General features: G+C 38.6%; 2 protein-coding genes across 4 annotated transcripts in view; one reads left to right on the top strand and one right to left on the bottom strand.

Moving 5' to 3' along the window:
* The window catches only part of LOC121907568 (interferon-induced protein 44-like), a 198666-nt gene that overhangs the window by 21414 nt on the left and 150684 nt on the right, over window positions 1-26568 (bottom strand). The gene's annotated exons all lie outside the window — the stretch shown is intronic.
* LOC121907569 lies at window positions 9974-18421 on the top strand. Of its 3 annotated transcripts, none has more exons than XM_042427206.1 (7): window positions 9974-10040; window positions 11047-11129; window positions 14058-14160; window positions 14305-14409; window positions 14922-14954; window positions 15025-15267; window positions 18039-18421. In XM_042427206.1, exons 3-7 carry the CDS (start codon window positions 14058-14060, stop codon window positions 18263-18265), a joined length of 711 nt encoding a protein of 236 aa, XP_042283140.1. In that variant the 5' UTR covers window positions 9974-10040; window positions 11047-11129; the 3' UTR covers window positions 18266-18421. The 3 variants fall into 3 exon arrangements, with proteins under 3 accessions (XP_042283140.1, XP_042283139.1, XP_042283138.1); XM_042427205.1 differs by having other exon boundaries at window positions 10024-10040; window positions 10872-11129; XM_042427204.1 differs by lacking the exon at window positions 9974-10040 and having other exon boundaries at window positions 10153-11129.

The following is a 26568-nucleotide window of genomic DNA, read 5'->3' as shown; positions in this document are numbered from 1 at the left end:
CCTTCACTTTGGAGATGGTACTAGGGCTCACTCCAAATAATGCCGCAACTTGGTTTTGTGGAACACCAGTTTAAAGTTACCCTATCGCAAGGGCCCTATCCAGATCAGTCAAATGTGGCATGCCAATTCTTCGAGCAGACACTTACTGATCACTGTAGCAGGGTCCATGCTCACAGGTGCTGATTGGCAGCACCTGGGGGTACCAGAAGCTCAAAACAATAGCAACAGCAAAATATGCTGTTTGGCATTGGCAGAGAAGATTTGGCAAATTTTTCATGAGCGCAACCCACATACTCAGCTCTGCTGCTCATCCCAAAAATACATGTTCATTATTTAAAAAGGGAAATAAACAGGCTTTCCAACTGTTTAAGATTTATTGCCAAGAAGCATTGTTACAATGAAGAAAAAATAATCTACCAAACACACATATCCTGAAACTCAGCCAGGTAGCTCAGTGCCATAACGTTCAGGGCCTTAAAGGTCAAGAGTAAAAAGTTAAAATCAATTCTAAAACAGACAGGCAGCCAGTGAAGGGAAGCTAACATAGGGGAGATATGATCATGCTTCCATGATTTGTTAAAAGTCTGGTGGCTGCATTTTGGACACCCTGAAGCTGTGCAGTCATGTTTTGGCCAAGGCATGTAAACACAGCATTACAATAATCCAGATGAAAAGTGATGAAAGCATGAATCACTCTTTGAAGATCATTAAAAGACATACAAGATCTAATTCTAGAGATATTTCTCAAGTGGAAGAAACACGACTGAGCTAGACTTTTAACATGGGACTCTAGAGTGAGCTTCTGATCCAAAATAACTCCAAGGTTTTTAACAGTGGGTACAGTATGCTGAGCCAGAGAGCCAAGAGCAGGCACAACTTGGCCATCAGTGTGCTCAGGGTTTATAATGAGGATTTCTGTTTTGGAGGAATTAAGCTGCAGAAAATTTTCTGCTATCCAATTCTTAACTGCAGTTAGGCAATAATGTAGGGAAGATAACTTAGCTGATTCAGATGGTTTGCAGAATAGATACAGCTGAGTATCATCAGAATTGCAATGAAATGAAATATCATGCTGTTTGATAATGTGGCCCAAAGGGAGTAAATGAAGAGAAATTAAACTGGTCCTAGAATGGAGCCCTGTGGCACCCCAAACATAGACAATGCTTGAGAGGAGGTAAAGCATCAGTAGACACAACAAAGTGTCAAAGGTTGAGAGCACAATTCTTTTTGGTCTTGTCATTGAGCCCTTTGTAAACCTGCTGCTCCCCCCTGACCAGTCCAGCCACAGTGGTGTCCTTCAGGATCGTGTGAACCCCTTTGTCCACAGTCACCTGGGCGATACCAGCTCCCATCAGGAGCAAAGTATGAAGAGAACCACTATCAATCAATCAATCAATCAATCAATCTTTATTTATATAGCGCCATATCACAACAGAAGTCATCTCAAGGCACTTTTCACATAGAGCAGGTCAAGACCGTACTCTTTAATTTACAGAGACCCAACAATTCCCCCATGAGCAAGCACTTGGCGACAGCGGTAAGGAAAAACTCCCCTTTAACGGGTAGAAACCTCAAGCAGACCCCGGCTCTTGGTGGGCGGCCATCTGCTTTGACCGGTTGGGTTGAGAGAGAGAAAGAGAGAGGGAAAGGGGGAGGGGGGACAGAAGAAAAACAATCACAACAACAACAACAACAAGCACAAGCATCAATAGACAGGGAAGGATGCCATCAGGACTGTGAAGGACCGCGAAGGTTCGGCCCGGGAGTCAGGTTTTTCTGTGAGATGAGAAAGCACAAAAAAAAAACTCCGGGGAAGAAGCTAAGTTAGTGACATGCATTGATGTTACATGAATGCATACAGATGGAGAGGAGGAGGAGGAGAGAGGAGCTCAGTGCATCATGGGAAGTCCCCCAGTAGTCTAGGCCTATAGCAGCATAACTAAGGGCTGATCCAAGGCGAGCCTGGTCGGCCCTAACTATAAGCTTTATCAAAAAGGAAAGTTTTAAGCCTACTCTTAAACATAGAGAGGGTGTCTGCACCCCGGACTGAATCCGGTAGATGGTTCCATAGAAGAGGAGCCTAGAGGCCACTAGAGGGCAGTCCTAGAGATTGGACCAAACCATGCTCTCAACCTTTGATTTGAGGTTATTCGGCCTTCAATATTTCAATACAAATTATGTTTGCATATTATCCACCTATTTGTTAATAAACAAGTCACATAAACTTTTAACATGAGTTATGGGGGCTCCCTCAAAGGGGCTCATTGTGTAGGCAAGTTAGCAAGTTAGCAGGAATACCTGCTAACTTGCTAACTTAACTCAGTCGACACAGGTGCTAAGAAACACGGTAAACAACACATTTTTCATACATTATTTACAGTTATTACATGATCAGTCTATCTAACATTTCTATTGTTTTTATTATTATTATTTATATAAATCCAGCTGTCAGCGGTGTGAACAACAGGAACTTCAACACAAACAAAGGTTTGTTTCTAAAAATATTGGATTAATCAGTCATCCAGTCAATCATGAATGTTCACCCAATCAGTGTTTTTAATCATTAATCTTTGTTCTGAAGTGTTTTAACCACACTACCCATTTATGATGTTTTTAACACAGAATGGCTGAGAAGGAAACATCTTACAAAGAGAAACTTAATGAAGCAAGGTAAGTATTTTTTTTAAATTTACTTTTAATGACACATGAAACAGGCTTTAAATGACCAGTGTGTAGAATTTAATGGGATCTATTGGCAGAAATGGAATAAAATATTCATATGTATGTTTTAATCACTTCATCTGAAAATAAGAATTTTTGTGTTTCTGTTAACTTAGAATGAGCCTTTATATCTACAGAGGGAGCAGCTCCTCTTCCACAGAGCCCGCCATGTTGTACCGCCATGTGTCAACAGTTGTCCAGAACAGACAAACCAGACACTGGCACTAGAGAGGGCCTTTTGCATTTTTTATGAGTTTCATGGTCACCGTAGGTTCTCCTACATGCTTGGAAGGGGGGGGGGGGTATTCAGTTGGTTTAAACCTGCAACCTCACTGCTAGATGCCACTAAATTCTACACACTGGGCCTTTAAATTCACTGTAGTTTGAGTAATCCTGGTGATTCAGCGTGTTATATCATTGATGCAAACATTACTTCAGTTGATGCTTCATTATTTGTTGAATAATAGCATGAGGCTTTTTCACATGCTGCATTTTTACCCCACAGATCTGCTCTGAAACAAAAAGAGGAAGAACTGAATTCATTCAATGACAGGTACTGAACATGCAAAGAGCTGAAATTACTGATTCTATTTGCTGTTTATGTTGACTAAGAAAGATTGAAAATTATATTTAATCTTCATACAGAATGGCAGAACATCTGGCTGTTTCAATAAAGACAGGAGACACAGAGCATGAACAACCCAGTTAGTAAAACCAGACTGACTGAGATGTTTGACAATGTGAGACTGCTGCAGTGGCCTAAAATCAAAGATTATCTGAAATCAAATGATGTGAGCTCAGAGTCTACCAAAGTTTTGATTCAGGTACAGTGTCTACTGAAGTGACATTACTCTGTAGTCTACTTACTCAATTCCTGCTCAAAGTTGCAGACTTTAATTTCTTGTTGTTGTTTCATTTATTTACGTGGCTAAAATTTAAACTGATTATTATAGAAAATGTTTAAAGATGCATCAAACCAAATGGAACAAAAGAAGAAGCAGATAGTTGAAGTGTTTGGACTGATTGAGCCCAGCAGGGGATGGACACTTCAGCAGGTATTGGACTGGAAGACTTTTGTCTAAAAGTGGATCATTAAGCTTGTTCTACTATACTTCTGTAAGCAGCATTTGTCTTTTGTTCCAGGTTAAAGAATACAGACAATTAACAATTCAGAGTCTTCAAATGACTCTGTTCCACAGCAGGAAAGAAGATGTTCTCAAGGTATGTTTGATACATGTTACATCTTTTGAAACAAGATGGTACACAAGTACATCTGTAGATAAAATGGAACAATGTGATGTCTGATCTTTAATTTGCAGGACTCAAGATCTAAAGTTAAAAATTTTTCCCATACAGACTTATTTCCCTGCATATGAAGCTCAAGTCCCCCAGCATGGGAGGGTGAATTTCACACATCTGGCCTCTGAGTGCTACTGGTTGGGTTGTTTGATGGCTTTAAACAATCCTCCTCTTCAGCCAGACTGGGAGAATCTGCATCCTGGGCTGGACATTTTCCCACATGACATCAAATCTGCTTCTGACATGTAGAGGAAGAAAATTCAGCAATGAAGCAGAAAATCTTTATGATTTTAGAGGCTTGGTGTTTATTATTTCTCTATTTTTCTGCTGATATTCTTGTTTTTCTTCTGCGATACATGAGCAATGGCTCCTGGATACTTATAAACCACTGGGACATTTTTTTTTGTAGATACATTTTTATGACCTCCTCAGTACTATGTGTGTGAGGCCTACCAGCAGCACAAGCCTGTACTGCAGTGACTGGAAACGTGGCACTTAGCTAAAGCTAATTAGCAGCAAGATGCCTCCCTTTTCCACGGACGACTACCACAGACTTCTACAGAAGATTGCAGTGCTGGAAACCAAAATTCACCGGTTGGAAGTGAACACTGAAGTGAATGGACTATGTGGGAATGACACCACCTTACTATGGACTCAAAACAGTGGACAAGAGCATGCTAACACACGGCTAATTAGCACCACCAATACTACCAAGAAACAGGAGGGCTGTGAACCAGATAATAAATCTACAAGTGGTAGTCCTCCCTGGAACTCTCTTGGAGCAAAGCCTAAAAGTTAATCATTTCCCGGGAAAATGTGAGGACCAGTAACAGGCAGAACCCAGCGCCCTGAGATTTGTGATGCGACTGGCTGGCCTGCACTATCATCCAGGCAGAGTGCCTCTTCAACCCCTGTTCTTAGTAGGACACAGCTGTGGAAAGCTGTGAAAGGGAGAGCTAACAACAAACCTCCCCAACAACCGAATGTGCAACTGGAGAACAGATTTGCTCCACTGCTGCAGGACCCTGAATCTCTGTCCGATCTGGATAACCTCTCGTCTTCACACAGCTGGGTAAAGACTGAGAGTAAATCTGAAAATAAAAGGATACAGGGAAAGCTAACGACTGGGCCTCAAACTCTGATTTTGGGTGACTGTGCTATAAAAGATTTAAGAAGCATGTGCAGTTAAAACACCAAAATACTCTGTTTTCCCAATGATGTGGTCTCTGACATGACTGAGAGAATCCTGCATATCGTGGCTGCACATCCAAATGTGAAAAACAACATACTGTACATAGGGACCAATGATGTTGTGAAGCAACAGTCTGATGTGCTGAAACGAGACTTAAGTGATCTGTTGAACACAATCAGCTCTCTGAATGCTGAGGTGTTTATCAGTGGCCCTGTACCACCAGTCAGAAAACAAGTCGAAAGATTCAGCAGATTGTTGGCACTGAACACATGGTTCTCAACTGCATGTACTGTCCATTCACTGCACTTCATTGAAAATTTCAACTTTTTCTGGGACCACAGACATCTTTTTAAGGCAGATGGACTTTTTCTTAACAAGTCAGGGGTAAAATTGATCATCTTTAACTTATTTTACTTCCTGTGTCACCCATCTGCTCCCTCTGCCAAGGTCAAGAGACAAGAGGAATCAAAACAAGAACAAGAAAAAGACATAACAAAACATGACAGAAACCCTGAAAGAGAGCCGCCTGAAGAGAGCTTTAAACATGGCAGTCTTTGAGGATTCACCCCTTTCACCCCCCCAAACCCTATCCAGATCACTCTCTTCTCCAGTCACCCTTTCTCCCTCCTCCCCCCTCTTGGAGTTCACTGACCAGATGAAAGAGCTGGTCACTGCTGGGATCAAACTTACACCCCGCTCCCATTTTATCTCCCCTTACCCCCCCCCCCCTCCCCCTCGGTGTCCACCTCCACCAATGGCTTTAAGTCCTCGACCAGTCTCGACACATTCGTCACAGTTACAGCGCCCACCCCCTCCCCCCCTTCCACGACGGTTGCAGAATCATCCTCTCTCTCCTCAGCCTGATCAGAGCACAGCACATCCAGTTATTTGTGTACAAAATACAGCAAGCGCTACCTGATATGTGCTGGGTCCAGGCTGCAAGGCTAATGGCACTCATGTCTCTTCCCAGGAAAAGCCGGGGCCCAGTGTGCCGGTACCTTGCTCAATCCCTGTCTTGATAGGTAACAGGTAAAGAATGGTGAATCTGCTGTGAAACAGGAAGCACTGTAACGGTTCCGCAAATTTATCAAATTTAGCATCCATTCCTCGTCAGCTACAGCTTGTGCTAAAAAATTGGGTAGATAATATTTTTAACACATTAAATTTAGCTTTGTTAAATGTCAGGTCTTTGTCAGGAAAAATATTTTTAATCAATGGTTTTATCATCGAGCACAACCTTGATTTTATGTTTTTAACTGACACTTGGTTAGACCAAGATAACAGTGCAGCTGTTCTTATCGAGTCAACCCCTCCCAACTTCAGTTTTATGAGTGAAGCTAGAGTGCATCAGAAAGGAGGTGGAGTTGCCATTTTGTTTAATGATTCCCTCCAATGCAGACAGATGTGTTATGGAAACTTTGATTCTTTTGAATATGTGGCTCTTCAGTTGAATTTGTCCTCTTGAGCTGTATTTCTAAATATCTACAGGGCACTTAAATACTGTACAACCTTTTTTGATGATTTTGCTGAACTGCTGTCTATTATCTGTATTGACTTTGACTGTGTAGTTATTGTTGGTGATTTTAATATCCATGTTGACAACCCCCAGGACAGAGGACTAAAGAACTGTGTTATGTTCTTGATAACTATGGACTGACCCAGCATGTAATGGAGCCCACACACAATAAGGGGCACACTCTGGACTTAATCATCTCTAAGGGTCTGAACATATATAAGGTTGTGGTGACTGATGTTGCTCTCTCTGATCATTCCCGTGTTTTCTTTGAGAGCGCTATCTCTGTGCACACAGATGTTCAAACAGAGGTAATCACAAAACGGTATATCACTGAAAACACCAGTGAAATATTTATTCAGGCCCTCTCTGTCATACCCGCCCTTCAGAATATTGGACAAGCAGTCAATGCCTCCATATCAGGTGCAGGATATGCGTTGTCCCTGTGTCCACTTAAAATAAATTTGAGTAGTATGACACAATTCCAGCTGATCAACCATAAAAACCTGGAGGACATTATACAACATCTGAAATCCTCCTCTTGCTGCCTTGATATTCTGTCTACAGGCTTTTTCAAAATTGTTTCAAACTGCATGGCCTCAGATCTTCTACAGATTGTCAACATATCTCTTCTCTCAGGTGTCTTCCCACAGGCCCTGAAAACTGCCGTCATCAAGCCTCTCTTAAAAACGAACAATCTAGACACATCACTAATGAGCAACTATAGGCCCATATCAAACCTCCCATTTTTAAGCAAGATCATTGAAAAAGCTGTTTTTCAACAGCTGAACAACTTTGTGGCACTGAACAACTTTTTTGATGTCTTCAGGTCAGGATTTCAACCACACCACAGCACTGAGACTGCTCTTGTTAAGGTCTTCAATGATATACACGTAAACACTGACGGTGGCAGAATTACAGTATCAGTATTACTGGATCTCAGTGCCACATTTGACACGGTCGACCACAAGATATTACTAGACAGACTGGTAGGACTTTCTGGCACAGTACTAAACTCGTTTGAATCCTACTTAAAGGACTGGGATTACTTTGTGTCCATAGGTAATTACACATCTGAGCAGACAAAAATGACATGTGGAGTTCCCCAAGGCTCCATTCTGGGGCCTCTTCTGTTCAACATCTACATGCTCCCACTAGCTCAGATTATGGAAAACAACAAAATATGCTTCCACAGTTATGTGGATGACACACAAATTTACATAACCATATCACCAGGGGGCTATGGTCCAGTACAAGCACTGAGTAACAGCATTGAACAAATCAACGATTGGATGTGCCAGAATTTTCTGAGGTAATTGTTTTTTGGAGCCAAGGAAGAACGTTTAAAAGTCAGCACTCAGCTTCAGTCAATAATGTTAAAAATTACAAACCAAGCCAGAAATCTTGGTGTAGTCATGGACTCAGACCTGAATTTCAACAGCCACATTAAGACAATTACAAAGTCAGCCTACTGTCACCTGAAGAATATATCAACAATTAAAGGACTTATGTCTCAGCAGGATTTGGAAAAACTTGTCCTGCATTTATCTTCAGTAGACTTGACTACTGTAACGCCGTCTTCACAGGTCTCCCTAAAAAATTGATCAGACAGCTGCAGCTGATTCAGACGCTGCTGCTTGAGTCCTCACTAAGACCAAGAAAGTGGATCATATAACTCCAGTTCTCAGATCTTTACACTGGCTTCCTGTCTGTCAAAGAATTGATTCTAAAATACTGCTGTATGTTTATAGAGCACTGAATGGTTTTGGGCCAAAATACATTTCTGATCTGCTGCTATATTATGAAGCATCCAGACCTCTCAGGTGGTCTGGATCACATCTGCTTTCTGTCTCCAGAGTAAAAACTAAACATGGAGAAGCAGCGTTCAGTTTTTATGCTCCACATATCTGGAACAAACTCCCAGAAAACTGCAGGTCTGCTGCAACTCTCAGTTCTTTTAAATCACAGCTGAAGACTTTTCTGTTTGCCGCCTTTTATTAAACCAAATTTGAGGGTTAATATTTTACACTGCACTGTAACTGTTATTCCCGTTTCATCTGTCTTATTCCTTTTTAGCTTCTTTTCATTTCCAAATTTAACACTTTTTATATGTCTTTTTACTTGTGTATCTTTTATATTCTGTTTTGATGCCTTTTATGCTCTAAGTAAGGCACTTTAAATTGCCTTGTTGTTGAAATGTGCTGTACAAATAAACTTGCCTTGCCTTGGTTTGATCTGTGTGTATTATAGTATTGTTTTTTAAACCACTATCACTCTTTTAAGGGTCAATCCAACAATGTGTAGTTCTAATTTTAAGTACTTCAAGTGATATATCAAGTTTGAAACTAAGATTCATTATGAAAGGAGCTGTGTGGAGAGAGACAGAGAGAGAGAGAGAGAGAGAGAGAGAGAGAGAGAGAGAGAGAGAGATGCAACAATCTCCCTGCAGCTGCCTCCTTTCAGAGGCACTGTGCGCATTTACGCACAAGACACAGCAGCATAACTTCATTAATTATTTAAATCTCCGACATGCCGACAGGATCGGTCAGGATCTAATGTTAATTAATGTTCTGTTTTCTTCTACACATCCAAATAGATCAGCTGTTACACACAGAGTCCAGGTTCATACTGTTTGGAGTAAAGCAGTCATCCTGATAAATGTCGAGCAGCAAAACTAAAAACTGTCGTTATCAACTTGACAGGAGAGAAGAAACTATCCAGCCATTTTTTTAGACAGACAAGCGAAAAACAAGTTAGTGTCTGGTTTTGGTTTAATTACTATTCTAACTGTCGATTTGAAGAGGGAAACCGGTTAGGGGAACAGGAAACACAGGAAAAAATGGGAAAAAAACGGGAGGTGGATTACGTTTTTAATTCACATGAAAAACAAATTAATTTGTTTATCCTGTTATCAAAACAAGTTGAACAGCTTTGGACCCGAAGGCAGCGATGCAATTCCCTGCCTAGTCTGCCGGAAAATAGAAGACGTCAGTTGAGTAAGCGGTCCTTCAATGTGGTCCAGGACGCATTGCGTTTACACTGCTAAATGAATGTGGTCACATGCGGCCCAGACCACCTCCGAATGTGGTCTGAGTGATCGGATCACCCGAGACGGATGTTACTACCAGGTGTAAACAGGGCAAGTGATGGTTTGAAAGAAGATGGTGGTTTCTTATAAGTCACATGGTTTCTGAAACTGAAACACACTGAAGTTAAAAGTGGGCGGAACCTTTATAAAAGGAGCCACTGACTCGTGTTTGTCTCCACTTTGCTACTGCAGAAGAAGAAGACCAGCAGAGTGACAGAAAGCTGCAGGTAAAGATTTCTCTCCTCGGTTTATTTACATTAACACAATACTGAGTTAATGTTGTTCTGAGCCAGTTTTACTGTTATTTTTTATTATTTATACAAACTAAAGCTTGTTATAATCTACTCTGTTTAAACTGACATGTCACAGTTTGTTATTGATTGTTAATAACTTGTGTCTCTTTTGAATCGTTTTGTAGAAACAATCAATCTGTGACAGTTTTTAGTTAAAGCTTGTTGTGTGTAACACTGGCTCACAGTAACAGATTGATAAAGTTAACCTGATGTTGTTGCTGCTGTATTGATCCAAACTGGATTAAACTTTAACCCAGTGATGTTCAGAGTGTATAAATCTGTACACAGGAGACAAAGTGTGTGTCACATATCATCTGATTCATTTATCACATATTTCACTGAGCTGAAGACTTGTTCATGTGTTTTTCTTCATATTGATGAACTGTGAGTGGAATTCATGCAGGTGTGATTCAGTGAGCTGAATTTAGAGGCCACGTGCACATACCAAGTGTCACCTGCAGGTGGTGCTGCAGCACTGTGATAAATACCTCAGTGGACCTGAGTCTGACTCTGATGTGATGCTTCAGGATTTATTCTCATGTCAGCAGGACTGAATCAGTCCACACGCAGATGAAACATCTGACTAATAGATTAAATCTGGATATTTATTATATTCACATTTAATCAAACCATTCATCCTGATTAATCTGGACTCAACAAATCATATCACATTTGTGAACGTGAGTTAAAAGTAAAACCTGTAATGACATTGTGAGTATTTATGTTTCTCTCATAACTGACATTTGTTGTGTTTTTGATTAACAGCTGACTTTAAATGAGTCAGAAACACAGAATCTATTTCTGCTTCTTCTTATTTTTAATATTTCTTTTGCTCCAGAATACAACATGTCTCATCCATCTGAAGGTCAGAGACACTCAGCAGAGATGTTGGTTATAACTAAAACTGTAAATCAATAACTCACCGAACCTGTTTCCACAGAGGGAAGCAGTTCTGTTGACCAACAGTCTGCAGTTGATGTGACGGAGTCGTCTTCTGTCTCTGAGGGAACTAACGTCTCACAGGTCAGTGAAGACGCTGTAATGTGTGTGTTTAAATGTCCTCAAAGTCCTGAACTCTGCTGACATCTGTGAATACTGAAGGTGCTGTCTCAGCCAGTCAGAGCGCAGCCCTCTCACACAGGACAGCCAGGTCACTCGAGGAGGCGTCTTTGGCTTATTCAGTGATGCATATAGTGTAATGTAAAGACAGCAGGACACATTTAGCATTAGAGTATTTATTACTTGGTTGATTACAAAGTTTCAGGTCAATAATAGTTTCAGTTGCACTGCTGCATCTGTTTATTGAGGACTTTGGTACAGCATAATGTACTGATCAATTCCTGCTCTCCATATATTTACTAAACTTAGTTTTCTTCCTGTCAGACTGAACACTTTTCCAGCCAATGTTGTATTCTCCAGTCTCAAATAAATCTCTAATTTCATCCAAGGCTAGGTCAATGTTATCACATATGTTATTCTGGTATGTTGGTTGTTGAAACAGCAGGACTTGAATCCACAATTCATCCACACAGAAGTCACCTCACACTTTGAACAGCAAATGCTCTTGAATGCAAAAGGAAACACCCCCCTCTTCTGTTACTGTCCCTTCTCATGATGTTACATCCATTCACGTGTGTTTTTTTGGTCGAGTGTCACTGATTGCAAGTGTGACCTGCCCAACTGGAGGGTAAGGCACTGCTAACCACACCTTAACCTGGGCCCATCCAAGACCACCTACTCTATACAGGTCAACACAAAGATAATTAAACAGAGACGTGGCTTTGAGTACAATTGTATCAAAATTTATTTAAAAAGATCAATTTAAAAAGCAGTAATGTTGTAATACAACCAGAGACCAATTTATTAATATAAAACGGGATAATATCTGCCAAGTAGGTATTTAATATTTTAAAATACCTCACACACCCTCACATGTCATGCTGTTTCTGAGCCTATGAGAAAAATACTCAAATTACTCCTCACTCTAAAAAGAAAAAAATATGATTAACAAGCCAGGCTGACTGGTACAGGATAGCTTTTGTTTCCACATCTATTTCACCATGTGCTCACAGCACTGCCACCACCGCAAACACACACAGCAAACTAACACCCCTAGGTGCCGTGTAATACTTATCTGCATGCAGGTACACAGCAAACATACGGCTAGAGCTCCAAACAGTACAGCCCGGATACCTAAAGCTAAATGAGGGAGCGCAGAGACAGCATTAATACACCTAACAAAATCATACAGGCGCAGTGGGTTCGTCTCACAAAGTCAACCAATACCACAAATCAATTAAAAATATCCTGAACCAAAAGAGGCAAAAACAACAAATACAAATAAGCAAAGAAACAAAAGAAAACAACAAAAAACAAAAGGAAAAACAAACTATAGGCAGTAGTAAACTATCCTCTACCATAGTAACACCTGCCAATTATGGCGCAGCTCAGCACTGTGAGGTCAGTGAACATCCAGATCAGGTGAGATCTACCGTCTCCCACGGATCTGGATGTTCAAAGCTGGGGTTGCCTGCACCTCGAACAGCAAGTCAAAGCTCCCTGTCTGCCAGCTGACCACTGTGTTGGAAACTCTATAGAGATCTGCCTTACAACAACTTCTCTCTGTGTGTGCATCCTGTGAGTATTTATAGTGTACCTGGATGGCAATTGAATGGGATGTGATTGCGATGTCGGCGTTTCCATTATATGGAAAGTGACACGCTAACCAAAAAAAAGGAAGTGACATAAGTGGCCATGACCAGCCAGGTAAAAGTGAGGTTAAGGAGAGACAAACCCTTCTACACAAGTATCGCAATAGGATACTGGTACAATCACACTTTAGTTATCTTTGCTCTTTATTATTATTATTATTATTATTATTATTATTATTACTCTTATTTTTCTTCTGTAGGGTTTTTGAATCGTTTCTATTCACTCCCACATTATTTTTTTGAATGGCTGTCTATGGGAATGTGCATATATTCACCAAAATCTCAAATATTGTACATGTTAAAAGACTCATACTCGGTACACAGCTGCTCAACATATTAAAGCATGTATTCATTAGCGCCACCATGTGGTCAGTTATTTTACATTTTATGTTTTGGCTAATAACTCATGAACCGTGAGATGTAGCAGAAAACTGTGTACTGTGGGTTCCTTAGATGAAGCCAGTTTGACTGATATAGGCCACGCCCATTCATACAGCACATTTATGCCATTTTGGATTTTTTATTAAACATGTTTTGCTTCTTCAGGTTTATTGGCAGGGAGGTTTGCACATACAAGGAATTTGCCCTGGTGTTCTGGTGCCTGACAGTCAAAATATACACAAAATTAAGTGATTGTAATTAATATAAAGATGTAAAGAAATTTATAATAAATAATATGTAAAATATATTCACATATAAGAAAAGAGCTGTTACATGTTTAAATTATACATTGAAGAGAATTAAATGAAATGTACATGTTCACAGTGTAAACAGTATATGCAATGTGCAATAAATAATAATAAAGTTTTGTATTAATGTAACGTGTCATGTTAAGTCCAAAATCACAGATGTGCAAATTTCTTCCAGTCTTCACATAATTTGGTTTGTACCATATTTAGATGATCCTGAACAAACGTATGCATTAGTTTGTGGATTTCACTCTCCTTCTGTCTGTAACTGACCTGATGAACTTGACATAACTCTTCAATGCAGAATTGAAACAAATGTGGGATGTTGTACATACAGCTGCACTGCACAGTGTGTAACATGTGATGTAATTCAGCCACAGGGGGCGCTACAGTAACAATATAACATGATGATAAAATGAAACTTGGTTCACAGGTTCTCCATGAACATGTTCACGACATACTGAAGCCTTGTGGTCACAACATGTTCTAGTTTTCTACTGTGTGCTGTTGTCTCTGAGTTTACATGTATGTGTATGTGCTCACTGTTTCAGATGAACATGGAACCAGTGGAACCAGTGGAACCAGTGGAACCAGTGAACCTCCAGGAGGCTCTACAGGGACTGAAGGATTTGATGACAGAAGAATGTTATAAATGTATGTTCAATTATTTATAATTATTGTTTGTTATTTGTATTCTATTTCATTTTTTACAGATTGTACTGTATATAAATACTTATAATACAACAATAATACAAATAAAATATTAAGTGATTAACACACAAACTGTTCATTTTGTAGCTGCTGAACGTTTGATGAACGACTGCATCAACAAGACCCCAACTGACCCACAGAGTCTTCAGGATCACTTTACTCTTTTGAAGGAACAACTCATATCTGATCAAGGTTATCTATCATATATTTAAAAACATTTTTATATCTTCAACACTGAAGAAACAGTCACATGACTCTTCTGAATATACTGTTACATACACACTGAATTCATGAGTATGTGAATGTTACAGAGAGAACTAGATGATAGTGGATCCAGATAACGCTGCTGTTTTTATTTATTGTTTAGAAGCAGATGATTTAGATGAACAAACAAAGATAAAATAGATTTGTTTCCCTGCTTCATTTTGTTCCTGCTATCTTCAGTAAACCTGCAAATGTTTGTTTTTCAGTTTGATTAAGTTCTTCCAAAGAAATCATAAAATGTTAAATGTTTGTAGTATTTCTGTTCATTCAGTCCTTGATTCTTTTCACAGTTCTTACAGTACAGACGTGTTTCACACAGCATTTAATCAACGTTAGAAACAGAGGAATTAAACTCGACCTTCATCCAGTAACAGTAACTGTCTGACTGACAGAAGGTCAAAACATTTACAGACAGTGAATTCTACTTTGTTTCTCTTTAGGAAAGAAAAAAGCCAAACAGTCCGAACAGACAGGTGAGTGTCTTTTTACTGGTTTCATTCATGTTGTAAATGTAGAAATATTAACAATGTCTTCATCTTTCAGCAAAGAAACCTTCATCTTCATCATCAAGTTTATGGAGTTCCAAGGTGAAGGTGTACTCTGTGGTTACTGGTAAAACCTTTGGAGCCCATCAAGTCCTACTAGACAAAGTGAAGAATATGAAATGGACAACAGTTACCGTGGAAACCACCAGAGACCTGCAGGAAAGCCACGTCGTTATCGTCTTCTGTCCAATCACGACTCGTGTTGGATCAGATGTGAATGCAGCCATGACAGACATTAAAGGTGAAGGAAAGACTTGTTGTTTCTAACTTGTTCTGACTGAAATCTGTGCAGCTCAGACATCATGTTCAGATCAGATTCTGCAGATCAACACTCAGAACCAGAGTTCATGTTGAGTCTGAAGCTTCTTTCAGTCAGGATGAACATCACAGGGGGAGGTGGGGAATGAAATGAGTGAACCATGGATCTGGTCTGTAACAGAGATGGACATTCAGCAGTACACAGCAGCACCAACCTGTAGCTGACATTACAGCAGCACATCTGATCAGCTTTGATGGGGTTTTGCTCTCCTGATGCTTTTATTTGTTTCTGTCGTCATCTTGGCTCAAACAGGCCGATATGTTGCTGTTAGCATGTTTCCATCTGTCAGATCAGCAAAAACATTTTAATACAAAAGTCAAATTTCACTCTGAGCTGCTGCAGTCCACAAGGAGCTTTAGATGAACAATTAACGTGAAGGTTTTTAAGCAGGATATTACTCTGAATTAACCACAGTTTAAAGCTCCCTGTGGAGTTTTTTCATGTAAACAACATTTCTGTTTCCATTCAGTGTTTCTCATTGTGTTGAAGGCATTTCCTTCCTCATAAAACATTTTCACTGCAGATTAAACATGTTTGATATGGGGAATATTGTGAATCCAGCAGCAGGATGTTTTTGTTGTACATGATCCAATCAAAAAGGAGCCACTCATAAAAACCTGCTTCATAGACGACAAGTGTTCAAACACTGCAGAGGGAACCTTTAACTATAGTTTACATATATGGATATTATATCAATAAAAAAGTTAATAATACTAATAATAATGATAACAGACTAGACTTGCTGGCAGCTTTAAAAGGGTCCAAACACCCCGATGTAATTCTGACCCAAAGCTTCACCAGGAGCATCGACCAATAGAGCTTTAACTCACTTTAAGTTAAGTTCACTCAGACGACCTCAGACAGTTCACACTGCCAGGAAATGATCACGGCTTGAACCACAAGGACTGATTAGTCTCTGTCTGAACTCAGTGAATACATTTAATATCAATCATGAGTGATGAAGTGTCAGGTTCACACAACAGTTCATACTGGATATGTCGACTAGATTGTTTGCTTGAGATACAACAATTGTCTTAAAATGACATCAACAAAAAATAAAGTCATGTAGCTCACAAACAAATCTGAAAAGTATTTACTTTCACTCTCCAGAGAATCTTTTCATACAATTTTCATCACTGTAAGTTAGAAAAATGTGGACTACTACAAAAAATTGTTTTGCATATTTTGTAAAATTTGAAAAAATAGAAATTACAGACAGAAACTTTGCACAAACGCTTTTATATGTGGAAACGTAATAAAAATAATAACGGCAACAAAATCAAAATCAAATAGGGTTCCTGCAGCTTCGGTGCTTGGACTCTAAATATCGATGAGAGTGTGAGCCTGAAGGGTTTTCTGTCTCTGTGTGTCAGCCCTGTGACTGACTGGTGACCTGTCCAGGTAGACCCCGCCTCTCGCCTAATGTCAGCTGATTGGTTCAACGACCAGCAAACCTCTAACGTTCAATCCACATCGACTCCAACCTGCGTTCAGCCGTCCGTCAGCTGAGAGGACAAACTGTCTTCACAGGCCGACTGACAGCAGACATCAGAACCAACATAGTTTTCATGAAGAAGTCAACAGTGTTTGTATTTATTGATTTGATCTGCCTGCAGTCAAACTGGGCAGTTTACCGCCACACTGGGAGTCCTGATCAATCAATACAGATACCAATAATAAGTTCAGAACATAGAAACAGCTGGAGCTGTGTGTGATTTAAACAGCTGTCTGTTCAGATTAAAAAAATAGACTCTGAGCATAAAAACTACAGTTTCTGTTCTGAATCAAAAACGTTTCTAAAAACACTTTCATGTGGGCGTAAAGAATAAACAGGAAGTTCATTTGTCTGGCGAGTGGATTTAATTTAATTTGCTCTACATTAGTTCATCTTGTGTCTTTAATGTGTTATTTATGAGTAATATACTATTTTAATAAAATGTAGATTTGTAATATTTCACACAGAAAAACAGAACGTAACTAATTACTGAGCTAAGAAACTTTAATTCCCTTCATTTACTATTCCTCACAGTCACATTACTCAATGTTCCCCTTACATGAATATTTCAAGCTCTTTGATTCAGTGTTTTTACTTCATGTCATTTGTCCTGTTGACACTCAGGAGATGGATTTTGATGGAGGGAGATTCATGGATGTGTTTTTATCATTAAACACTAAATATTAACAGAATATTTGTCTTTAGCTTCTTCTTGGAATATTAAAGATGATGTGATCGTTCAATATTAATATTCCTTTAAAAGTCTGAGGAAGCAACAAAAATCTCCACATTGATTCTTCATAACAGTTTTCTTGTTGTTTTGATGACATCATCAGACTGTTTCACTGATATTTTCTCAGATGAAGTTTCTCTTGTGGTAAGAATGTAGATTCTTCTTCTTGTTAGTTTAGCAGCAGAAACACTTTGTTTTGTGCTCCATTGTGTCTTCATCAGTAACTGAAGGATCTTTACTTGTAGCAGTTTGATATGTGAGGAGCCTAAACAAAGTGAACACTTGAAGGAGACACATGAAGTCATTTAAATGTAATAAACTGAGAGGAAAGAATAAGTTAATGAAGTCATGAATGTGCCAGAATCACTAACATACACTCCTGTCATGGTTTTATTTGAAGGAGGAGAACGTTCTCCTGCAGGTTCCTCTGGACAGGAAGTCTCATGTTCTTCTCTGGTGTTTCAGGCTCCTGTGGTCAGAAACCTGTGATCCTGGTGCTGATGCATCACACCCGAGATGTCGACTATTCAACTGATGGAAAAAGATGGTCTGACGTGTACGACAACGTTGTGTTGGATGTTCAAGTTCTTTTCCACGAGACGAAGAGCGGATTACTGACCTGTCCAATGAATGATCAGGCAGTCGCTCAAATACAGAAAGAATTACAGAAACACAGTAAATGGTGGTCTTAACAGCTGCATTTTGAGCAACAACAAGAATGAAATAAGGAAAGCAGCAGCATCATTACATTAAAACACTCAGTAATTATAGAAGCAGAGAAATACACATTTATTAAACCCCTTCCTCCTGAGTGTTCTTTGTTTAATAAAGTTGATCCTGTTAAACTTTATCTATCTGCTGTATGAAGTTATTATTATTATTATTATTATTATTATCTCCTGTTAGTATTGTTTGTGTGTGTGTGTGTGTAACAGAAGTCTGATTTGCTCCTTTCACAATAATCAATTCATTATTAATAAAGAAAATTATTATTTGCAGCCACAGTGTATAAATTCATACAATAATATAACTAGAATCAAATATCATTCTGTGTTTCTTGTTAATGTTGCTGTTTCATATTTATATTCAGCTGCAGAAGATTTATGACTTAAATTAAAACTATCATTTAGTCTATAAAATGATAGAAAACAAAGAAAAGATTTTTTCTGTGATTAAAGTTTATTATTGTTATTAATTTTAACTTCAGCCTGAAGATGTTTCTGTCTGTTTGGAAATAAATAAAAAGACTAATTATGATCATCTAATATCTTTGAAGCATGAAGAACTAACATGAATTTACAGATTAAAAGAAAGAAAATTTGTTTTATTAGATTTGATAAGTCAGAAATGAGCAGCTGTGAACCTTTAAAGTGTTTTCATGTTGACATTTCAGATGTTTGTAGTGAACAGAATTATTTTCTTCTCATTTAAATGTATTTTTGTTGTGATGTAGTTCTGTGGTGATTCTTTAATTAAAGATGAAACAGTGGAGTAGTCTGTCAATATGAGGAGTAAAGAGGAGATCATGCAAGAGAAGAAGATAATAATGAGGCTGATATATCAGCGATATCAAAGGTAGTTAGTTTGCCAAAATCAACAGTTGGCTTCATTCTAGAAATCAGGTGAACTCAAGAAAACTAGAAAATGTCAAAAGAGCTGGTAGATTGAGGAGCACAGGTTTGTTGGCTGAGCAGTAAATCATTTGCATGGTGAAGAAAAAGTCCTGCACAGCAAGTCAGGAATGCTCTCTGGGATGTAGACAGACATGTTTCCTAGTCAACTATCAACAGAGAACTTGATGAGCAGAACCTCAGAGGATTCAGCACAACATGCAAACCTCTGGTTAGCCTCAAGAACAGACAGACAGTCTTTGGAGCAGTACATGTGTGTTGCAGAACCTCTTGCCTTTCATTTTGACGCCCATGTTAACAGATTAGAGCAGCCACACAGCCTGCGTGAGCTGTGCATCATCTGCTCTCAGGTGTCCACATGGAGACAATAATGGACTCAGAGGAGGACATGTCACCTCATGATGGACTGTTGATCTGGACTGAAGGTTTTTACTTCCTGAGGAAGCTGGAACGCAGCACAAGACTCCGTTTTTGTCTTTTTTAATATTATTCTGCAGCTGAACTGTAATTTATTATTTTAATGTTGTTGGTCAGAATGATTCTCAAACTTCAGGAAAACGTACTGTTTAAAATAATAATATGCTTACAAAGCATCTTTTAAACCATACACACATATATATAATATTACACTTATTTATTATAATTATAAGACGAGGAAAGTTTAACTTTTGTGTAAAATTGGGACCAAAAATGATTTCATATTGTTAAACTGTACAGATAATTTTCTGTTATTCTGCAACAAACAACTCTTATAATATTCTTTCCAACATGTCTCAGTCATAGTCATACCTGTACTGAAATCTGATGGGCAGCACATGCTGTGACATCACAGCAACAGCTGCCCTCTGCTGCCTCAATGTGGAATTACACTTTAAAATCTTTACTGTAAGTCCTCCTACATAGTATTAATAATCAGTATATAAAGAGTTAATAAATGGTTTGTGGCATACTATAATGCTGTTATAAGCAGATATTTTAAGTGTTTATTAATGACTGATACATCAATAAACACTTATATCTGCTTACAGCTGCATTATAGTGGGTTATAAACCATTTATTAACTGGTTATAGACTGATTATTAATGATAAATTGAAGTTGTGCTTTGTTAATCATTGATTATCAGTGTTTTGTTTTGTTTTTTACTGGTTGACATACAGTATAGTTATGTGCATAATGATGAGTTTCTTCTTTCCATTAAACACATTTGACATCTGTTCAGAGATTTTCTGTGAATTATCCACAGTAACGTGCAAACTGTCTGGACAGACACACTGCTGGTTAGTTTTTAAATGTGATTTTTCAATGCTGCTGTGAGTACCACACGTTAAATCCCATCGAGATCCGGCAGCAGAAATATTAGAGAAACATTTCCACAAACACAGCAAATAAAACCAAAATAATCTGCATGTTTACATATTCTAAGAGGTTTTCAGTGTACCAGTCCTCTAATAAACTGAACCAGTGCACATCAGCAGATGCTCTGTTAATTTCACAAGAAACTATATTATTCATTAAATTAGCAGAAGATTAAAGGCTAACCTTTGAATGAAAACACATTTTCAGCACTGATTCACCATTTGAAGAGCAAAGTACAGTAATACAACACTGAGCGGTTCAGTTTTTGGCCACATGAGGGCACAAGTGTCAAATCTATACTTTATTGCAGCTTTTCAAATGGAAAATGAAGAGGTCATATTCCAAAGGGTGTCTGACATCAGAGACAGCACAGTATTTAACATATATTAATGGTCAAATCAAGTGATTATCAACCAAAGTTTCAGTCTTTTTGGGACGAAACTCTTTGTATTTTCCTGGACAGTGTTTGGTTGCTGAGCTTTGGTGGAAGTATTGTAACACAAAGAGGGAATTTCATGGTAAAAAAGTCTGTAAGTAGATGGTCCCCCTTGATTTGACCAGCAGATTGTTGAAGCTTCATATTAACCTCGGATGAACTTTAGATTAAAGTCTAGATTTTGTCTCCCATCAGAAACACATTCAGAAGGAATCCTGTTTTGGCCGGTTTGAAGAGGAGGAGTCATTATAGAAAGCAAAACCTGTTTCACTGTTCAAAGCACTTTGAATTGCCTTGTTGTTGAAATGTGCGATACAAATAAACTTGCCTTGCCTTTAGGGCACCTGCTATTGTTTTAAGACATACTTGAAAAAATATGAGACTATTATTTAATGTCAGGAGATAAAAATCACAAACTAATGTGAAAACTGAAAGGTCTTCATGTCAGAGGAAAGTGTGCTAACACACCTTTGTTTTTGTTCTTTTAAACCACATTGTTTCCACCAACAAGTTTCTCTTTCTCTCTCTCTGGTCTCTGGAAACTTAAGGACGTGTCAGATAAGAATGAAGATATTATGTAAAGTCAGTTTTAGAAAAAACCCTGTTTGTTTAATCCAAATTATTGTTGTATTTTAAAGAAATAATTCCAACATATATTGGTATTAATCCCAGTAAACCTGTGGAAAGTGTGAGACTTTCAAATATCTCTTACTTACCTATACAGTAGAACTTTTAGCTCTGAACAGTTTGTTAATGGTGAAACTTTTAAAGTTATTCAGATCGGATTGTCACATCTGTTTGTTTCATATACTGAGGCATCATCAGCAGAGGTGTGTTTGAGTATCTATGGAGTCTGCATTTACTGAACATCTCTCTCAAAAATAATAACACATGTAACATATTCAGCCTGTTATTGTCTGCTGTGTACATTTACTGTCTGACATGTTTAAAGGGATTTTGTTTGCATTATGGTTAAACTCACATACTTCTCACTTGTTGATTTCTTTTACTTCTCCGTTACAGGTTGGAGAGTCTTTTCTGGAGTTACCATCTCTGTTTGTAGCTTTCAGTGGGGGAAACAGACTGTTGATGTCCAGTGGAACAATCACTGACCTTGCTGCAAGTTGGTGTGAACACTGAAACTTACATGTTCTCTAAGATTTAAAGATGTGACTTTGTTGAATATTTAAAATGTACCAAGAACTCAACAAACAAGTTTAAGCAGCCTGATGAATCAGCTGCCATCTATGTACTGCAACACTTGTTGTCCTTCATCAATTGTTGTCTTTTGTTCTGTTTGCAATATGAGAGGTACCTCAAAGTTTAACTGGTTTCTCACCACTTGACAAGGGGGCTGGAAGTAGAGGTCTAAGGGACCACTGGCCACCCCCCACCTTACCCTCCTCCCACATTCCTTTTAATGCGAATCACTGTATCCCCACAAACACCCCTATATTTCAACACTTATGGTTAAAAGATGTTTCAATCATTCCCATCCACTCTAAGACATTTGGTAAGATAAAGCTGGCAAAAACATGTTATAACTGAAACCTATTCAGCACGTGCAGATAACCAACCGGGCAACACACATGTTTTGACAGTTCACGTGAAATGGTTAATTCATGGTACTGCATTGAAATGACAAAGCATTTCATTTTTGAGTAAAGTCAATCAAGGTGCTCCCAAACTTTATTTAGACTATTGTAGACTATGAATGACATTTTCTCAACATCATAGCATGTTGATAATTTGCAAAGGTGAAGCAGTGGAAAAGTTCTGATTTATCGTTAAATATGGATTTTGGGCAACATTCCTACACACACACTAACACACACACACTTTTTGATGCCTGCACTTCTGAAATGAATCTGGTGCCCCTGCCCCTTGAGCTGCTGTATGTTTGGAAGCTCAGAGGAATTCTGAACCTGGCTGGGAAAAACAGCCTTGTCTGCACAGGTCCGTCACTCAGGGAATCTGTGCATATTAAAAAGTCTGATTGATTGAAGTCTGAATTGATTTTTGGAATTTAAAACGTCTTATTTTCAATATGACAGGTCTTAAATTTTGAGATGATGCCTCAACACGACATCAACCGTTGCCTTTTGTTCTGTTTGCAACATGAGAGGTACCTCAAAGTTTAACTGGTTTCTCACCACTTGAGCTCCTGTAAGTAGGCCACTGCCTGGGGCCCCCAACTAAAATGGGCCCCAAACTGCTATAGAACTTTAAAAAAAAAATTGCCAATGTGAGACCCCCCTCATATTACAGATGAATTGACTATTCCATTACTGGACAAGCTGCTGCACCTCTCGACTGACATGGCAAATGGACTGTACTTGTATAGCACCTTTCTAGTCTTCCGACCACTCAAAGCGCTCTTTACACTACGAGCCACATTCACCCATTCACACACATTCATACGCTGAATGGGTACAGGGGCTACCATACAAGGTCCCAACCTGCCCATCAGAAGCAAACCACTAACGTACTAACATATCCTGTTGCACTGACTCACTGACTCTCTTCTCCCCCAACACCTTATGAAAACAGGCGAAGAGAATGATGATAATATAAGTAAAAAACTGCATTCAATGAATAGAAAGAGTCAAGTAGCAGCCTGTAAGAAAAGCAAACTGCAGAGGAAGAGAGGAAGACAATGTGCGGTGACATGCTGCTCCCAGTGATGGAAGACGTATTCAGATCCTTAAAGTCACAATATTGCAATATAGAAATACTCCATTACAAGTCAAAGTCTTGTAACTTTTAACTTTTACTTCTGTTAATGTTACATGTTACTTGTATTATTATAACAGACACATTACCTTATAAGCAACATTTGAATGTTAATTTTAACATCATTTTAATTTATTTAGCGTGTAACTACAAAGTACCATAAAATGATAATATTCAAGTAGCCTGCAGTACAAGTAGCCTATCTGATTTGAGTAAATAAATGTAGTTTTTTTTTCACTGGCTGGTTCAGTGAGCAGATCATGTCAGAGAAGCAGAGGAAAAACCTGGTAAATGACTGCAGCTATAGAAATCATCAACCTCCTTAATACCATATGGGGAAAAGTAACAAAGTACATTTACTGAAGTATTATGTTTACAGTTATGAGGTACACGTGCTTTACTTTAATATTTCCATTTTATGCAACTCTATACTTCTACTGGGATGGATTCAGTTACTTCTATTTCAGAAGGAAACACTGTTTAAGTTGTCATTCTACTACATTTATCTGACAGCTTGTTATTGGTTACTTTACTGATTAAGATATGAAATATATGATGAACAATTAAAATATAATGCATTATTATAGATTAAACTATCCAGCAGTTTATAAAGCAGTTAAAATGAGCTCCACCTTGAACAGATGTTAAGTTATTGTAAGTACACAGTGCTAATAATACTTCTGCATTTTTACTCAAACAAAATTTTGAATACAGACTATGTTTAAAGTGGTATTAATCATTTAAAGTTTTGAGTAGGCTACGTCTTCTACCACCACCAATACCAACATTCTCAATTAGACAAAGGGTGAAAATAAGACACAAAGGAGGTGCCATGACTGAGTTTGCATAGGACCCCCATATCACTAAATCCGCCCACGTGAGAGGCCCAGAGGAATTCTGAACCTGGCTGGAAACAACAGCCTTGTCCACACAGGTCCGTCACTCAAGGTATCCGTGCATATTAAAAAGTCTGATTGATTGAAGTCTGAGTTGATTTTTGGAATTTAAAGCCATAAAATGTCTTAAAAAGTCTTATTTTCAATATGACAGGTCTTAAATTTTGAGATGATGCCTAGACTCATGACAAATCATATCTACCACAGGATTAAAAGGCTATTAGGTATTTAAACATAGAATCAGTTGTTCGTCAGTCTCCACCCAGTCTAGTTTTTCCCTCATTTTATAGCTGTTTGGGTTGGTCTGGTTCTGCACATATTTGCAGCCTGCTCTCGCTGAAGGCAAGGCAGGTTTATTTGTACAGCACATTTCAACAAGGCAATTCAAAGTGCTTTACATAAAACATAAAAGGCATCAAGACAGATTATAAAAACAACACAAGGCAATATAAAAAGGCATTTAAATACAATTAAAAAGTGTTAATTTTTTTAAATTTTAGAATCAATTCTTTGACAGACAGGAAGCCAGTGTAAAGATCTGAGAACTGGAGTTATATGATCCACTTTCTTGGTCTTAGTGAGGACTCGAGCAGCAGCGTCTGAATCAGCTGCAGCTGTCTGATCGATTTTTTAGGGAGACCTGTGAAGACGGCGTTACAGTAGTCAAGTCTACTGAAGATAAATGCAGGACAAGTTTTTCCAAATCCTGCTGAGACATAATGCCTTTAATTCTTGATATATTCTTCAGGTGATAGTAGGCTGACTTTGTAATTGTCTTAATGTGGCTGTTGAAATTCAGGTCTGAGTCCATGACGACACCAAGATTTCTGACTTGGTTTGTAGTTTTTAACATTATTGACTGAAGCTGAGTGCTGACTTTTAATTCAATTCAATTCAATTCAATTCAATTTTATTTACATATTGCCAAATCGCATAAAAAGTCATCTCAGGGTATGGTCTTGACCTGCTCTATGTGAAAAGTGCCCTGAGATGAATTGATTCATTGATTGATTGACTTTTCACATAGAGCAAGTCTTAATGGCTCTTAATCATTCTTCGTTGGATCCAAAAACAATTACTTCAGTTCTGTCTTTGTTTAATTGAAGAAAATTCTGGCACATCCAATCATTGATTTGTTCAATGCACTTACTCAGTGTACTGGACCATAGTCCCCTGGTGATATGGTTATGTAAATGCGTGTGTCATCTGCATAACTGTGGTAACATATTTCTGAGCCAGTGGGAGGATGTAGATGTTGAACAGAAGAGGCCCCAGAATGGAGCCTTGGGGAACTCTGCATGTCATTTTTGTCCGCTCAGACGTGTAATTACCTATAGACACAAAGTAGTCCCCGTCCTTTAAATAGGGTGTCAAACCAGTTTAGTAATGTGCCAGAAAGTCCCACCCAGTTTTCCTGCCTGTCTAGTAATATGTTGTGGTCGACCGTGTCAAATGTGGCACTGAGATCCAGTAATACTGATACTGTAATTCTGCCACTGTCAGTGTTTAAGTGTATATCATTGAAGACCTTAACAAGAGCAGTCTCAGTGCTGTGGTGTGGTCGAAATCCTAACTGGAAGACATCAAAATGGTTGTTTAGTGCCAAGAAGTTGTTCAGCTGTTGTGTAAAAGTAATCCAAAGGATTGTCTTATCATTTTAATGCGCAGAGATGTGTACGGATGAACATTTCTTTTCTCCTTTGCTAATGTGTGCATGTTCCTGAGAGAAGGAATGTGCTTTAGGAGGCCCACTTTTCTCTCCATCCTGGCTTAAGGCCCAAATAAGGTACCATTCTGTGTCTTGGAGTAAACAGGACATGTTAAGAGATTGAAGGCCACATATGGCTTGGGGCTCTTCCTTGATTTGTGTCTTTAGGTTCTTAGTTAACAAACATGTACATGTAAATGTATATCTTGTGGCTTTTTGCCATTGGCTGTAATC

The sequence above is a fragment of the Thunnus maccoyii genome, chromosome 11 (genome assembly GCF_910596095.1).
Source record: "Thunnus maccoyii chromosome 11, fThuMac1.1, whole genome shotgun sequence".
Classification (NCBI taxonomy): Eukaryota; Metazoa; Chordata; class Actinopteri; order Scombriformes; family Scombridae; genus Thunnus; species Thunnus maccoyii.
Note: the sequence above shows the minus strand (reverse complement) of the source record. Positions and strands in the feature narration are given on the sequence as shown.

Bases quoted from the DNA above. Each gene is read 5' to 3' on its own strand.
- LOC121907569 (XM_042427206.1), top strand. From the start codon at position 14,058: ATGAACATGGAACCAGTGGAACCAGTGGAACCAGTGGAACCAGTGAAC. The intron at 14,161-14,304 runs GTATGTTCAATT...TTCATTTTGTAG, and splicing joins GACAGAAGAATGTTATAAAT to CTGCTGAACGTTTGATGAAC. The intron at 14,410-14,921 runs GTTATCTATCAT...GTTTCTCTTTAG, and splicing joins ACAACTCATATCTGATCAAG to GAAAGAAAAAAGCCAAACAG.